General features: G+C 39.0%; 1 protein-coding gene across 13 annotated transcripts in view; it reads left to right on the top strand.

The window, feature by feature from the left end:
- RIMS1 (regulating synaptic membrane exocytosis 1) overlaps positions 1-11655 on the top strand; it is a 340018-nt gene extending 328363 nt beyond the window's left edge. For all 13 annotated transcript variants that reach the window (XM_075268331.1, XM_075268330.1, XM_075268333.1 and 10 more), the window contains 3 exons: positions 2940-3041; positions 3869-4008; positions 9060-11655. In XM_075268331.1, the coding sequence (XP_075124432.1) occupies positions 2940-3041; positions 3869-4008; positions 9060-9278 (461 nt within the window). In that variant the 3' untranslated portion in view covers positions 9279-11655. The remainder of the gene's footprint in view (positions 1-2939; positions 3042-3868; positions 4009-9059) is intronic.
- Positions 11656-15752: the final 4097 nt, after the last annotated feature.

The following is a 15752-nucleotide window of genomic DNA, read 5'->3' as shown; positions in this document are numbered from 1 at the left end:
TTAATAATTTTCATTTTCATTTTGCAGGGATTTTGTATTTATTTTTTTAGTTTTATTTGTGGGATATGTGGTAAATATTTCTTTAAAATTCATAATACTTAATTGTTTTTTAACTTGTAAATTGACATCAAAATCATGTTAAAAATGGGTTCCCTATTGTGTCTTGATAAATTATAAGTGTGTTTCAAGTAAATGCTGCAGCTATTGTAATATTTTATGTTAGTGCGGGGGTTTTTTCTTGTGCATTTAGTTTTCGTTATTTGGATTTTATTATATATATATTTTTAACTGTTTCTAAATATATTTTTGTAACAAAATATACCCCCATGAGATCATAAAAGATTATTGGGCATCATTTACATTCTGCTATTTTGTTTTATTTTTTTTTACAGTTTTCCACTGTTATTGGGCATCTGTGTGAACCCTAGTTACAGGGAAAAATAACCCCCTATGTGCACAATAGTTGTGCCTATGTCTATGAAAGCTTTTATACAAATCACATAAAAAATGCCTAGAAATAAGTAAACATTATTGTTTGTGCCATTCTATCCATAGGCCATCTATGACATGCAATGCTGTTTTCTTATGGATATTTGCTGTAAAAATTAAATGCAGTTTTAATGTGCATTATCATATCAAAATGATCTTATTATGAGGCCAATATCTAAAGTGCTCCTCGGTTACCTTTTTTCTACATTAAACGTGTATTCTTAAATGTATTTGCTCTTAGCCGTGCAGGCACCTCTACTAAGGGCTTTATCACCCTTGTTTACCGACTCCTCTCTTGTGAGGTGCTTGGCTCCCCCATCCGACACCGTTATAATTCTGGTCAGGTTTGTGTGCCAGGCAAGCTCATCAGGATACCAGTTCAGTGGTTGTGGGGCTTCTATCTTTTTGCCATCAACCTCTATATTCTGCAGCTCTTTGAAGTATTTCTCCTTGAGACAATGGAGGATCTCTTTCGCATGACTCTTGTATCCTGTGATTCATATAGTGGCTGGAAGAGGCTCCCGCATGGCAGACATAAACTGCTCCCATTCTCCTTCTGGTACAATCTTCAGCTCCTGGTAGTAATGCTCAAAAAGTTTGTTCTCCTTGATAATCTCAGCATAGCCACTCTCCCAAGCCGCCTGTTCTCTCGCCTTGCGTCTCTCCTCCTCTTCTTCGGGTGTTCTTTGTACTGCAGGGTGTTGATCCCGCTTGCGGTTGCGTCTATTTCTGCGCCCTATGGCTTGGTACAGAACTTGGCAGCAGCGACGTGTGAATATGTTGCTAGGAAGTGTTCGGTGTACTTCGGTGGTGAGATCTAGCGTCCCTGGCCCCCACTAGTGACGTCACTACCCATCTGACACCGTTATAAGTCTAAATGGGAGGAAGCTTTGGATGTAACTATTTCCCCGGGACAGTGGCAGATTGTTTGGTCGCGAGCCCAGAAATCCTCCCAGTGCGTTACTTTCAGGGAAACGCAAATTTAACTTTTGATGCATTGGTACCACACGCCAGCTCTTCTTCATTCGCTGAATCCTGCTCTTCCCATGGGGTGCTGGCGCTGCGGTACTGCTGTGGCTACCCTGTATCACATTTTTTGGACCTGTCCCCTTATCCTGGGCTTTCGGCAAGTAGTCAGAGTATTGACGGACTCCCTTTTTCTTCAAGGAGTCCCCTTAGATCCCTTCACTTATATCTTGAACCTCCCACCCAGACACCTTGGCCGTAGACCTCCAGATTGTTTCTTTACCTCTGCCCGCCGCTAAGACCCTTATTGCTAAGCATTGGAAAAGTCCTATCCCCCCCCACTGGTACTGAACTCTTGGCCTGCATCAAGGACGTACGTAGCCTTGAATTTTTGACGGCCAGCCTCAATAATACATTGGAGGACTTTGACTCCATTTGGTCCCCTTGGGATGCCTATTGCGCCCTGCGAGGCCTGTGACCTAGTATTCCCCCTCATCCCTCCCTCCTTCCCCTCGCACTCTGTCTTTATGTATTTGTCTCCCCCTGTATTCTTGTTTTTCATTAAACATTCTTAATACGCTTTTTTATGTTGTTACCTGCTGCGGGATTGGCGATGTGGCCTCTCTCTTATTTCCGTTTTCTTCTTTGCAATTGTTTTCTTACTTATATTAAAATTTTCAATAAAAATACAGTCAAAAAAAGAAAAATGTATTTGCTCTATAACACCTTGTTTCAACTCTATGCTGTTCATCTTCCAGTTACACTTTGGAGACTTGGATGAACCCTAGTGAATCTGATGTAATACTTGATTAATTGTGTCTTCAATTGCACATATACTTGTGTAGAGCTTTATTCTTCCCCCTAACTGAACGTAAGGTTTTCTATTCCCAAACCAAACACTAATAGCCCATTAAGTACAACACCAAGGTATTTGTATGTGCTGTGGTGCATAATAACTACAGAAGTTCTAGTCTATAGCAAAGACAAAAGGAAAAAAACAGCTCACCACCAGGTTGTTAATCTAAGATATTGGATATCTTCTTGTGTTGTGCATGGATTCTTGAGAGACTGGTTAAAAAATGAGCATTGGTAAATCGAAGTGTATTCCAGCACGTAAAAAGGATCTAAAAGTAAACCTTAACATTTAATCTATGTGCTTTAAAATAAGCTTGTCTGCATAGGAAACCTCTACAGACTTTCTGCCAAAAGTAATGCGGGAAAGACTGCGATGCGTTACTACGTAGTACCTTAGCCTAAGAATTAAGTTCAAGTTTTGGATCCTTTTTACGTGCTGGATTACACTTCAATTTTACAGTTTCGGCCTATTTTTTATAACGGTGACTTCAGTGAGATACTTTGTCCCGTATATGATATATTTGATATACAGTAAAACATTTGACTTCTAATTGATATCTTCCACTAGATTACTTTGAAAGTAAAAATGGGACATAAAGCTATAATAAAACCTTTCACATTTCTTCTAGGTGACATACAGATAGGAATGGTGGATAAGAAAGGACAGTTAGAGGTTGAAGTAATAAGAGCTCGCGGCCTCATACAAAAGCCAGGCTCCAAATCCACACCAGGTAAAAATGAGTCAATTTTTGTGTAGTAACTACAATTGCTCCATTTTTGACCAAATTTACAGTGCTTCATTTCCGAGAATCCTGTGTATTCCAAATGCTCACAGCCACTGATGAATCACTACAGGCAGGGATGTAGTTATGGGGTAGGGAGGGGAGTACAGATATAGTAATTCCACCTAGGCCTAGTGCCTCATATCTTATCTTATTAGAAGGCATTTGTATTATACATGGCAGATGTTAGGAAGTCTTTGGTACAAATTATACATTGTGACCCAAAAATTTCATGTTTCACATATGTTTACAGATTCTTCTTCACTTCTGTTTGAAAAATGTAAAGTAATGTTTAATCTGCCTAGATTTCTTGACATCCCTTAATACACTGGAAAGATTCCAAAATGTATGCAGGGCAATCTTAACCAAATTATTAAGTACAGAAAATTAGAAATGCAATTACTTTATTTCTTTTCCTGTAGGACTCACCACCAGGTTGCCAAAAAAAAAAAAAACTAAATATAAAATTACCCACTGAAATCCCATTTCTAATTCCGGTCAGTTTTGGTAAAATAACTGCTTGTGGCCACGCCATTCTCATAGGCAAATTGTAGTCAAACACATTACCTATTTAAGATGATTGTTGACCATGAATATTTTGTAACAATGATTTCTGCAGATTGAGAGCTGATAGCACTGACTACTAGAAAAGGACCTGAGTAACGAATATGATTATAACACCCATCAAATAAGAATCAACATAGTGGAATATGGATTGTTTATATGGGTTAAATTCATTAATACAAGATTTTAAATATGCGTTATACTATTTTCAGCTCCATATGTGAAGGTGTACCTTTTAGAAAATGGAGCTTGTATAGCCAAGAAGAAGACAAGAATTGCACGGAAAACCCTTGATCCTCTCTATCAGCAAACTTTGGTTTTTGAAGAAAGCCCTCACGGGAAGGTCCTGCAGGTAAAAATGTCAATGGTGTCTCTTAGAACAGTTGCATCCTCTGTTGCCAGAAATTATGAACCTTTAATTTTTTGCATCTGTATATAGTTTATGGACTGATTTGTGATGTTTTTTCATCATTTCAACAAATAATTACTTAGTTCACACAACATACACTATAAATATACATATACGCATTTTTCTTATGGGACCAAAAACATATCTGCAATAGCTGGAGCTGTGTTCTAAAAACAAGCTAGAGCTTTTACAGAGGTAAATTGGTATTACAGAAACAGTGTAGCATGCTCTGCATGTCTAGTGTGACAACATGCCCAGCTACTTTGTTTGGCAATGGCTTCATCCTTCTCTATGAATGCAAATTATTCCATTTTACTGCTATAAGATTGTCCAAGGCTATTTATTGTACGGTGGATGCTATTCTTTCCCTTTGAATTGGTCTGATTCCTATGCTAAACAAGTGGCCAAGTATTAATTTCTAATGCTCTGTGTGCTGTTGTAATGGATATTTTTTTTATTATATTATGCTCTTAAAGAGGTTTTCCAAGACTAACCAAAGCATCTTTGTGGTGGTGCATAGGCACAGCTATTCTGTTGAAGGCTCCCAGACTTGTCTTTCATTCATTTGTATTACAGGCTGCCCTATGCAGCCTGTTATAGATTCCCTAGGGGGTTGAATAAATACAGTAAAAAAAAAAAAAAGTAAAAAAAAAATATATAAAACAGTTACAGGGAATTAAAAAATCACCCCCCTTTCCTTATAACATATATAAAAGTAAAAAAAAAAATACTGTGAAACACTTACACATTAGGTATCCCTAGGTCCTCGTCACGTGGGGCGCGATGATGTTATTATGCCAGCACGCCTCATGTGACCACTAGGGTGAATCACAGGCCCCAGCAGTGACATCTGGGGTATGTGACCTCAGTCACCTGCCAAAACAGCTCCTGAGAGGACGATGAGCCCAGGAGAGGTGAGTATAGGTTTTTTTATATATTTTATATATAATAAATATTATATATAAATGTTTTTATATTTGATATATATATATTTTTTATAGGTTTTTTCTTCATTTTTAGTCTTCCCCCCCTGGGCTGGTATCTATCGCTGGCCCCCTTTCCATTAGCGATGTGTATAATGGTCAGGGAACCAAGATTTCTGTTTGGGGTTTCAGTTGTCAAACTATTTGATATTGATGACCAGTTCTGGTTCAATCATTTTTATTAAGGGATTATTTAAATTTTGATACAACAATCATACATTAACAAACAAACAAGGATTAAATTACATCAATTCTCCAATAAGTAAATATTAAGGGGGAGACATAAGACAAGACAAGAAACAAAAAGAAAAGAAAAAAACAAAAGGAGGTCACAGTAAATTAAACAACTTGGAAAATATAGATCAAGCAGCCCCAGTTTCATTGTGGCGAGACCTCAATGAGTATGATAATAGTGATGGAGGATTAACTGCAGTACCATATAGTATATCAATGGGTGGTACAATATGAGCCTTCTCTCCAAACTCCCCTAATGTTAGTGAAAGTTTTATCAGGAAAAGGTGTATTTACAAGTGGCAGATGTGTTCTAAACCCTTCTGTTATTTTCCCATTTTTGAGCATTTTGGAGAATCCATGAACCCCATTCAGATCAATGGAATTGATTATCAGCTGCAGACATTTCTACAACAAACACACCTTATGCACATATAATATAGGTGCGCAGGAGATTTGAAGATGTGTGACAAAGAATGAGAGCTCCCACTGATATATATATATATATATATACATATAGCGATGACTAAGAGGTAACACTACCTCGAAACGCGTCAGCGGCAGCCATGTTTGATGTAGGTCTTGTCTGATGTTTTTTTTGTCTTCGTGGACTGGTATGAATTATACAATTTATTTTTTATATATTCTCTAAGCACTTTGGTGTTAACGCAATGTTTTTTAGAAATTAATAATATAAGGTGTAGCAGCCGGGGCTCAGCTGTGCATTACTGCACTACATGTATGGCATTGAGCTTAAAGGTGAAACAGACAAGTGAAAACATTGGGGCTTAATTATGAAAATTGTCTAAAAGACCAATTATTTTGGGTTCCATAGCAGCTAATCATAACACAACATTTATTTTTTAAGTGCTTTATTACAAACGAAAGCTGTGCTGTGATTGGTCACTATGAGCAAGAAAGAAAGTTTTTGGATCCACAACATAGATCATCTGTATAGGAACGTGGGGGTTCAGACCATGCATTAATGAGTTGATTCAGCTGCCAAAAGTCATACATAAGATATATGACTGGAAGCAGTGCTGCTCCTATTAAAGTGAATGGGATCCCAGCTGCTGTGCCCCAGTGCCAGCACTATGGTATATGGAGCTGGACAGTTTATACAGTACTGCTTTGCTCCCATTCACTTCAGTAAGAGCAGATGTGTTTCCCCCCCATATACTATGTACACGGCTTCAGCTGATAGCAGGGTATGAGTATTGGACCTCCACTGTTTGATGACCTATCCTGTGGATAGGCTATTAGTATTCACTGCTCTCTCAGACGCAGATGAGTAAATCAATTTGTAACAAGCCAGGTTTGGCTGAACCCCAAATTTTTGGAGTTCACCATCCGTGAAATATGGGCATCTAATCTCCTTTCCTGGCTTCTAGCTTTCACCCATGGGCTCTGGCGGTCCCTTCCTTCTTCTTCACCGACATCATGGGCCCCAAAATTATAGAAACACAACACTTCCAGATAAGTTCATGCAATAATAAACTTATTATTTATAAGCAAATTGTATAATCCATGACTGTTACATTTCAGTCTCATACAGAAGGCCTTCGTCAGACACTATAATCAAATAATATACAGAAGAACAAATCAATACAGGGTCTATGCAGCACATCATGGCAAGTATGCAAAAGAATGTAGGTATGTATCCTATATAGATACTATAAATCTAGAGTGGGAAACAGTGAAAAAGATCAAAGAAATACACTATAATGGTGAACACACCTAACATTGAGGTTACACTGGTGCTCATGAATATGTGAGATAGCAAACAATGTTACATAACTTAGTATCCAGAGTTGAAGTGTAACATAATATAAAGTCAGAACCAAGGTGCCTGAGAAGTATAATTACTTAAAGGGGTTGTCCCATAACAAGGACCCTATCTATACTGCTAGTTTATGTGGTTTTAAAACTTTTCCTAAATACATTGCTTTATCAAAACTGCTTTGTTTGGCCGCTATCTTAATTTATTCACTTCATTGTTTCATTCACTTCATTCACTGCTGCTCCCACTGCCTCCGCGATCCTCTTCTCTTGGCAGACGTCTACGTATCAGCGTAGGTGGAATGATGACGTCGCCTACGCTGATACGTAGACGTCTGAACCAGCGCAAGGAAAGCGGCAGCTCTCCTGTGCTGGTTCAAAGAAGAAAAAAAAAAAATCGCCCGAGCTGCTGCCCCCCTCCCGTGCGCCGCCTGAGGTGAGCACCTCACCTCGCCTCATTAGAGCTGTGGCGCTGGGACTCAGAGAGGTGCTTCTAAAGAGAGGAAGATGCATAAGAAAGCATGCATGTGCCGTACAGTGCCATTGACCACATAAGAATACCCAGTAGCACCTGTGTCGTTCAATAGTCCGGAATCCCCTCTAATCTACGGTGCTGTGAGCACATTAGGAATCCATACGTCTCACTTTCCACTGCCTCACTTATTTACAAGCGCCAGCATAACCAAAGTTCTTTGGCATTCTTGTAGCTATGTTATGCTGCATAGACCCGATATTTGTTTTCTGTATATTACGTAGTTTGTTATAGTCTATGACGAACATCTGTATGTGACCAAAATGTTACACTAATGGATTATACAATTTGCTTATAAATAATAAGCTGGTATAGTATGAACTTCTCTGGGAGTGCATACTTTCTATATTATTGTAGAATGGATGGAATCCTGTTTGGGCACCATTGCCTTAAAGGGGCTCTATTATTGGGAAAAGTCATTTTTAGCTAAGCACATACTTACATAGCCTTTAGAAAGGCTATTCCACACATACCATTGTATGTTAATCACCTCAGTAGTTTTTGATTGAGCCCGCTTTTATTCATATGCTAATAAGGCTCCAGCAAGCACAGGAAGTTCTCAGCAAGCACTGTCTCTCTCCTCTCTCTGCTGTGTATGAGAGCAGGGAGATGAGTCATCAGCAGCAGCAGCCTCCCTGCTCTCACACATAGCAGAGAGAGTGCTGAGACTTCTGGGTACAAAGTGAGTACAAGGTGGAGCTTAATTAGCATATGAATAAAAATGTTCTCATTCAAAACTACTGAGGTGATTTACATACAAAAGGTATGTATGGAATAGCCTTTCTAAAGGCTATGCAAGTATGTGGTTAGTTAAAAATGACTTTTCCTAATGATAGAACCCCTGTAAGTGTTGTGATGTGTATTCCAAACAGGACATGTGCACTAAGGTCACCACTGCGACTTGTGTCACATGTCCCATGCTGATGACATGACACTTTGACCCAATGTGACTTCAGAAGCAGGAAGAGTCTGCAAGAACATGCGGCTAAAGACCAGATACTAGGTAAGAAGACCAGATGAGGTGAGGAAAGTTGAGAATTAATGTTTTTTTATTTTGATTGTACCTCCTCTGGGCCTCCACATCTCTGAAGAAACGCCAGAGTATGATAGCACTGTTGGTTCAGACTTTGGTGCAATTTGCAAATTGGTGGTGAACCTAACAAATATTCGCAGAACAAATCATGAAGGTTTGCCATTAGCATAAAATATTTTTATTTTGTATTTATGGATATATGTTTTTATCCATGCATTTTATATTATGTGTTTGCTGTAACCAACTCTTTATCTGCCGTTTGTTTTTGAACATACAGTTACATTTTTATGGTTTAAAAGTTGAAATTTGCAATATTACAGCTCATTTGTGTCATTGAAATTGGACTATACAAAATCTGAGAGCAATATGCAATATAGTTAGCAATACTCTACTGTACTATAAATAACATTTCACTTGTTTTCTCTTGTTTTTCAAGGTTATTGTCTGGGGAGACTATGGCCGGATGGACCACAAATGTTTCATGGGTGTTGCACAGATTCTCCTGGAAGAACTTGATCTGTCCAGCGTAGTGATTGGATGGTATAAGTTGTTTCCACCCTCGTCATTGGTGGATCCAACAATGACACCCCTTACTCGCAGGGCTTCCCAATCATCTCTTGAAAGTTCAACAGGTCCTCCTTCCATTAGGTCATAGCGACCTAGAAGGCAGTCTAACCTGATGTAATCACAATGTTAATGCCCAATAAAAGATTCTGAACGGTATATGTACGATCAAACGCATTGCTGGAGACAGACAATCATTTATTTTTTTGCCTGTAGTATTGATCCAAAAAAAAAGATCTGAAAAAGAGTCCTTTTGGCAGAGAAAAGCAAGAATATGAGTACTGTAAATGAATATACAGTTCAGCACTATTGAAGTCACACATGCTCAATGGGATAGTAAGGGTGACATTGAATTACAAACTGGAAGCTTTCACTCTGTTAGAAATGTTTGTGATACATTTTTACAGACCATAAGCAGTGTTATCATATTGGTATTTCAGCATATTTTATACTTGTAATTCCATTATTTTTTTTATAATGTGTTATTCTGCCAGTTTCATAAAAGCATTTGTGATAATTCTCACATACCGCTTTTTTGTCCTTTTGTTATTGAATTCGTAAGAGTTGAGCATTGCAGAAGTGATGATGGCTGTGGTTTCCGCATAATATTCCCTGCTGCCTGAAATACTGACTTTGAGGAGCACTGCTATGTAGTGCTTTCCTGTTATTACTGATATTGCTTTTCCATGTAGTGTTTCACCACTGGGAACCACAGATGTACTTTATGTATTGTACTGCATGCTGCAATTCTATTGGAGCACAGCAACTGTCAGCACTAACCCCATATTCTAGCACCAGATCAGGGCTAGGGATAAATGCAGATGCTGCAGTGCAGCAGGCGCATGAAGCAGACCCCTTTAGAAATGGTCCAGGTGCAATGAAATGCATCTATGTTCTTACATGATGTGACTATCACTAAAGAATCGTCATGGATGCAATAGCTGTCACCGTTTTACCCTTACAGGATATGTTTTGTGTTGCCAACATTTTTTCATAATAAAAATGCCAACATATTTGTGTTACTCCTTGTTGCGGTATGGGTAACTGTCGAATGAATGCGAACGTTTTTTCTTTATCCAAAAAAAAAAAAAGTTAAAAAAAAAGTTTAATATATTCATTTCTTTTCACTTTAGTTTGTAAATTTTGGATTGCAGTGCAAATTATGGCTTTAATGTTTTTCCTTTTTTATTTGATTCTGTGCATGGGAGAGATTTGAAGAAGTCTGTTTGCAACCAACGCTGAGGCTGCTGCAAGAGATTTCCTTCCTTTGGCATTTCCAGATAACGTTTCGTCCAAGCTGTATTTCTTTTACCATTAGCCAATTGCTGTACTTGTTTCTGTGTATAAATTGTATAGTTTACATCCCGTAATGCTGACCAATGGTGGGGATGAGCATATGACACTTTGAGCTGTACCCAGGTCTTTATGATATGTGTCACTTTAGACACCTGTGTCTGTCCTGGGTAGAGCATGGTATGAGCTGTTTAAAAATCACTGGAAATTCCAGTTGAGATATTCTGCACTTACTAATATTTTTATCAGATTTTCGTTTACATTTGTTTGAGATTGATGCAAGCACAAGGCTTGATTTTTTAACGCAAAATATTTTACTTTTTTTGAGAGAAAAAAAAAAAGAAAATACTTAAATTTCGATTTGCATTTTTTCTTTCTTTGTTCCTTTTTGGCCTTGAAGTTCCTCGTGATCTCTGTACGTGTGCTAAAAAGCTGCAGACTGTGCAGGTGCATTGATAATGTTTCCCTCCTTTTTTGGGCCATTCAATTTTGTGATCACACGAGTAGAGCAGCATGTCATGGAGTAATTCAACGCTGCATGCGTGTTTTGTAAAAAAAAAAGAGACAAAAAAAGGTTAATTAATAATGTGTGTTAGTTCCACATAGGCTGGCTTGTATGTTGCATGTACTTGTACAGTTTGACCGTAATGATAATGACATAACCAAGAAATCTAAGCCATCCATTTTTCTGATAGACATTTTGCAGGTTTTTACCAGACTAAATGTGTTAGTCTGGTGCTAAATGCCTATAGATGGACATTATTTTATACCCTATGGAAACGTAATGTAGTACGGACCAAATTCCTTATAATAAATATTTTGATGTAAATTCCTACTGTGGGGCTGTAACACATGTAGAAATTGTGTACACACTAGGTTTTGATTCATAGACATACTGCCTGCACCAAGTGAATTATTTATTGTTAATATACAGGCTGAAACCATTATGCCCATATTTGTGGAGGGCATAGATAGGTTACTGCTTGACCTGCTGAGCAGGAAGAACTGAAGCACTGGTGCACTACTAGATTATGTACTGTCTTAGTGGCCAAAACAACTGAACTAATTATAATTGGGTAGTATCTTTCTATTTGACCACTTGTCTTAACACCCCCCTGTGCTTTTAAATAAACTTCCAACTCATGTTATGTAAACATGTTTAATAAAATTTACTTTTCATGTCCATTATTGTTGTCTTTTACTTTAAAATCATGTCCTCGTTTCCAGATGTCTGGACTGAAGCAAGGAAGAGGACGCCTTATTTCCTAGCTGAAGTAAAACCAATAGATATGAAATGTTTATGATTATTGATACCAATATTTATAAGAACGAAATATGACTGATTATTAACCAAATAACACTATAGGTCTTACCGGTAAAATAGCACAATAGGTCTCACCTGTCAAATAACACAATAGGTCTCACTGGTCAAATAACACAATACATTTTGCCTGTCAAATAACACTTTATCAGGTCTTTATCAGTCAAATAGATTCAATACAATAGGTCTCACCTCTCAAATAATACAATAGGTCTCACCTATCAAATAACACAATAAGTCTAACCTGTCAAATAACACATTAGGTCTCCTCTGTCAAATAAAACAATAGGTTTCTCTGGTCAAACAACACAATAGGTCTTTCCTGTCAAATAAGATCTCACTTGTCAGAATTGTCTGGTAGGGTTTTTACACCACGCTTTACATGCTTTTTTATTTGTAGTAATCCCTAGCAAATTTTACTATGATGTCATATAAAAGGCAGTCATTGATTTAAAAAGCAATGTGTGAATCCGGTCTTGCACAGGTAAAGTGAACTTGTTACCCATTTAAACCAAAGAGAGATCTCACAGATTTACATATGAGGTTAAGGACACGTTCTCAGGTTTTGTGATGCAGTGTTTGAAGCCAAAGACAAGTATCTATAAAAGACAGGTGACCCTCTTTTTTCAATCCATTCTGAATTTAGCTTTTGGCTAAAGCACCACGTTGCGAGCCATAACCAAAAAGTACTGCAGGAAAAACCGTGGCAGAAATGCATTGCGGTTTTTCCCGCACCACTTTTTGCTTCAATTATACCTATACAGAAACTGCCAGCGTTTCCATAGGTATAACTGACATGCTGCAATATACAAATCCCATCTGCTTTGTCCCTGCACACAGTATTATGCCCCATAGTGGCCCCTGCACACAGTATTATTCCCCATAGTTGCCCCTACACACACTTTTATGCCCCACTGTGGACACCCATGAACAATTATTATATTCTGGGGTCTTTTCAGACCCCAGAGTATAATAATCAGAGACCCGGGTGGATACAAACATAAAAAACAATGTTACTTACCTATCTCCCGCTCCGCTGCAATCCTCGGTGGCGTCGGCCTTCTTTAATGACGTCCGGGACGTCACATGACCGGGACATGCGTCGCGGGTCATGTGACGTCAGGGAGCGTCCAGAAGTAGGCCCGAACCTGCCCGCAGCGTGGAAAGGTAAGTAACATGGTTTATTTATGTTCTCTTACCTTTCCTGGACCTCCGATCATTATACTCGGGGATCTGAAAAGACCCCCGAGTATAATAATGATGTTTGTGGGGCCCCTTGGCGTCACTTAGCAATCCCGGCCCCTGCCAGGATTGGTAAGTAAATATTACCCGTTACCGGCTGGAGTAATTCCAGCCAGTAACGGGGGAAAAAAATGCAGCGGCTGTCACCGGGCCCCTAATGTCCCCGGGCCCTGCTACCCTGGTAGTTACGACACTGTTTGTAGGTACAAACTGCAGCCAAATTGTGGCACTTGGGCTCTGCTGGACTCAGGCCTTAAAAGGAATCTGTTAGGACAATTTGGGACACTCAACCACCCATAGGTCCTTATTAATAAAGCCACCCGTAGCCACAATAAAAATAAAAAAGCTTTATATTTACAGTACCCTGATGCTGAACTCCCCGCGCAGTTCTTTATTGAAGCCAGATGAGTACACCTCGGCTTCTGCACATGCCCCGTATCTCCGGCACTTGTGCAGTGATGCCAGGGAGTATGTCCCCTCATACTCAGAGATGAGGTTTTTAGTGTCCTAAACTGACCTGACAGGTTCTCTTTAAAACTGCATCAACTAAACCTGAATGTGTGTCTTTACCCCTTTTTTGGCTCAATTTTCCCTTCTGTTACTTAAAAGGGGACTAGAATAAATACTCCAGTGCTGGTTACAATACAAGATCAGTTACAGTAATGTTATGTTATTTGAGGCCATTTTGTTATGTACTTTATGTACGAAAATGTGTTTTTTCCTTATATAATATCACAACCACAATTTCACAGATGTTTTCAGTTGCTGTGTAGCCCTTATTTTCACTACTGTAAAAACCGCATGTTGTGCTTTTTCCTTTGTCATTCCTGCTCGAACTCTAGCAACCCCCTGTCAGAGTGGTGTGTCCCTTCAAAGGCTGATGTACAGTAATGCTCTACCTACAGTAGCAGTACCATTATATGAATAACATTCAGGTAATAGTCCCAATAGGCTCTGCACATGTATAATATAAGACACACCAAATATAATTTTAGTGCAAAAAATACAGCAAAAGCTAGATATTTCAGTTAATTCATAAATATATTAAAAAAAACCAAAACCCATACATACAATTATGAATAAAATAAAGTTATTTTTTACAGCACTTTTTGCACATACATTTTCTTTGGTGTGATTGATAGTACATCATCAGACAGTGCAGGGTCATACCCTCATATGGTAACAGCCCAAGTGCTCCAGAATTGTTATTTCATAGCAAATACACATATTTTCCTAAAACAGACATTTTTAACTGTGATTCCTTTTTTTTTTTTTTATATAGATTGTGAGCCCCACATAGAGCTCACAATGTACATTTTTCCCTATCAGTATGTCTTTTGTGAAGTATGGGATGGAAATCCGCACAAACATGGGGAGAACATACAAGCTCTTGCAGATGTTTTTTTGCCCTTGGAGGGATTTGAGTCGAGGACTCCAGCGATGCAAGGCTGCAGTGCTAACCACTGAGACACCGTGTGGCCCCATTTTTAACTGTGATTCTAAGTGTGGCAAATCAGACTGTCAGACCATGATCCAGTGCATGACGGAACTGGCATTAGAAGTCTGCTAAACAGGCAGCGGGGTAAGCCTTGGAAATTAGAATTAGCTTTTTAGACAGGTCTTCATCTTAAAGAGACATTATGTCTTCAGCCAAGAAACATTATACAGTTTTCTAATACACTTTATGTATCAGTTATGGTTGTCAAGATTTCTGCTTACTTTCCTTCAATAAGACCTTCGTGGTTTACTCAAGTGGATATAAGCCTGTCATAGTCTTGTGACGGACACACACGTGCACGGTTGGCTACAAGAGAAATTAAGGGATTATGAAGATAATCTTGTTTCCCTTAGTCCTAACAGAGGCACAATGTGAGGTATTTTCTGCCCCTGTGTGCTGGTAGGACAGGCGGAATATTTTAATTAGCCAATGAAGTACATGGCTTGACCTATAAGAGGATGCAAGAACCTCCCCCCTGCGTGTTTATACAAAAGTAATACAGTGATCACAACATCAGAAGTTACATACATTAAGATATGACTTCCTCTGTGGGAAATCTTGTGCCGCTGTTAGGACTAAGGGAAACAAGATTGTCTTCATAATCCCTTGTTCCCTGTCGTCCGTACCAGTGGCACAATGTGGGGAGATAGCAAGTAGTCCCCTTTTTGGGCGGGATCATTCTACAACAGAGCTCAACACCGTATGGGCAAAGGCCGTAGAATCCAAAACACGGTTTTCTAACCGGTAGTGGGATATAAAGATAGATTCAGAGGACCAGGAGGCAGCCACGCAAATCTGGTTTAAAGATAGCACTCAGCACAAGCGGTAGATACTGCCCTTGTTGAATGAGCCTAAAGGAAGGCTGGCGGAGATAGCCCCTGGGAGGTATAGGAGACTTTAATTGTCTCTGTGATCCACCGAGATATTGAAGCCTTAGAGGCTTTAAGCCCCTTATGCTTTCCCATAAAATTAATGAGGAGGTTCTCCGACCTCCTAAAAGCGTGGGTGTGACGTAGATAGATCCGTAAGCACCGCACCAAGTCCAGTGTGTGGAATTTCTCCTCTGGCGAGGAGGGAGAGGGAAAAAAAGCTGGAAGGGAAATCAGCTGATTAATATTAGCTATGGATGGGACCTTGAGCCTAAACCCTGGAAGAAAGCGGAGCTGCACATGGTCAGAAAAGAAGGAGATATATGGTTCTTCTGATGACAA

This window comes from Leptodactylus fuscus, chromosome 3, assembly GCF_031893055.1.
Source record: "Leptodactylus fuscus isolate aLepFus1 chromosome 3, aLepFus1.hap2, whole genome shotgun sequence".
In the NCBI taxonomy this organism is placed as follows: domain Eukaryota; kingdom Metazoa; phylum Chordata; class Amphibia; order Anura; family Leptodactylidae; genus Leptodactylus; species Leptodactylus fuscus.
Note: the sequence above shows the minus strand (reverse complement) of the source record. Positions and strands in the feature narration are given on the sequence as shown.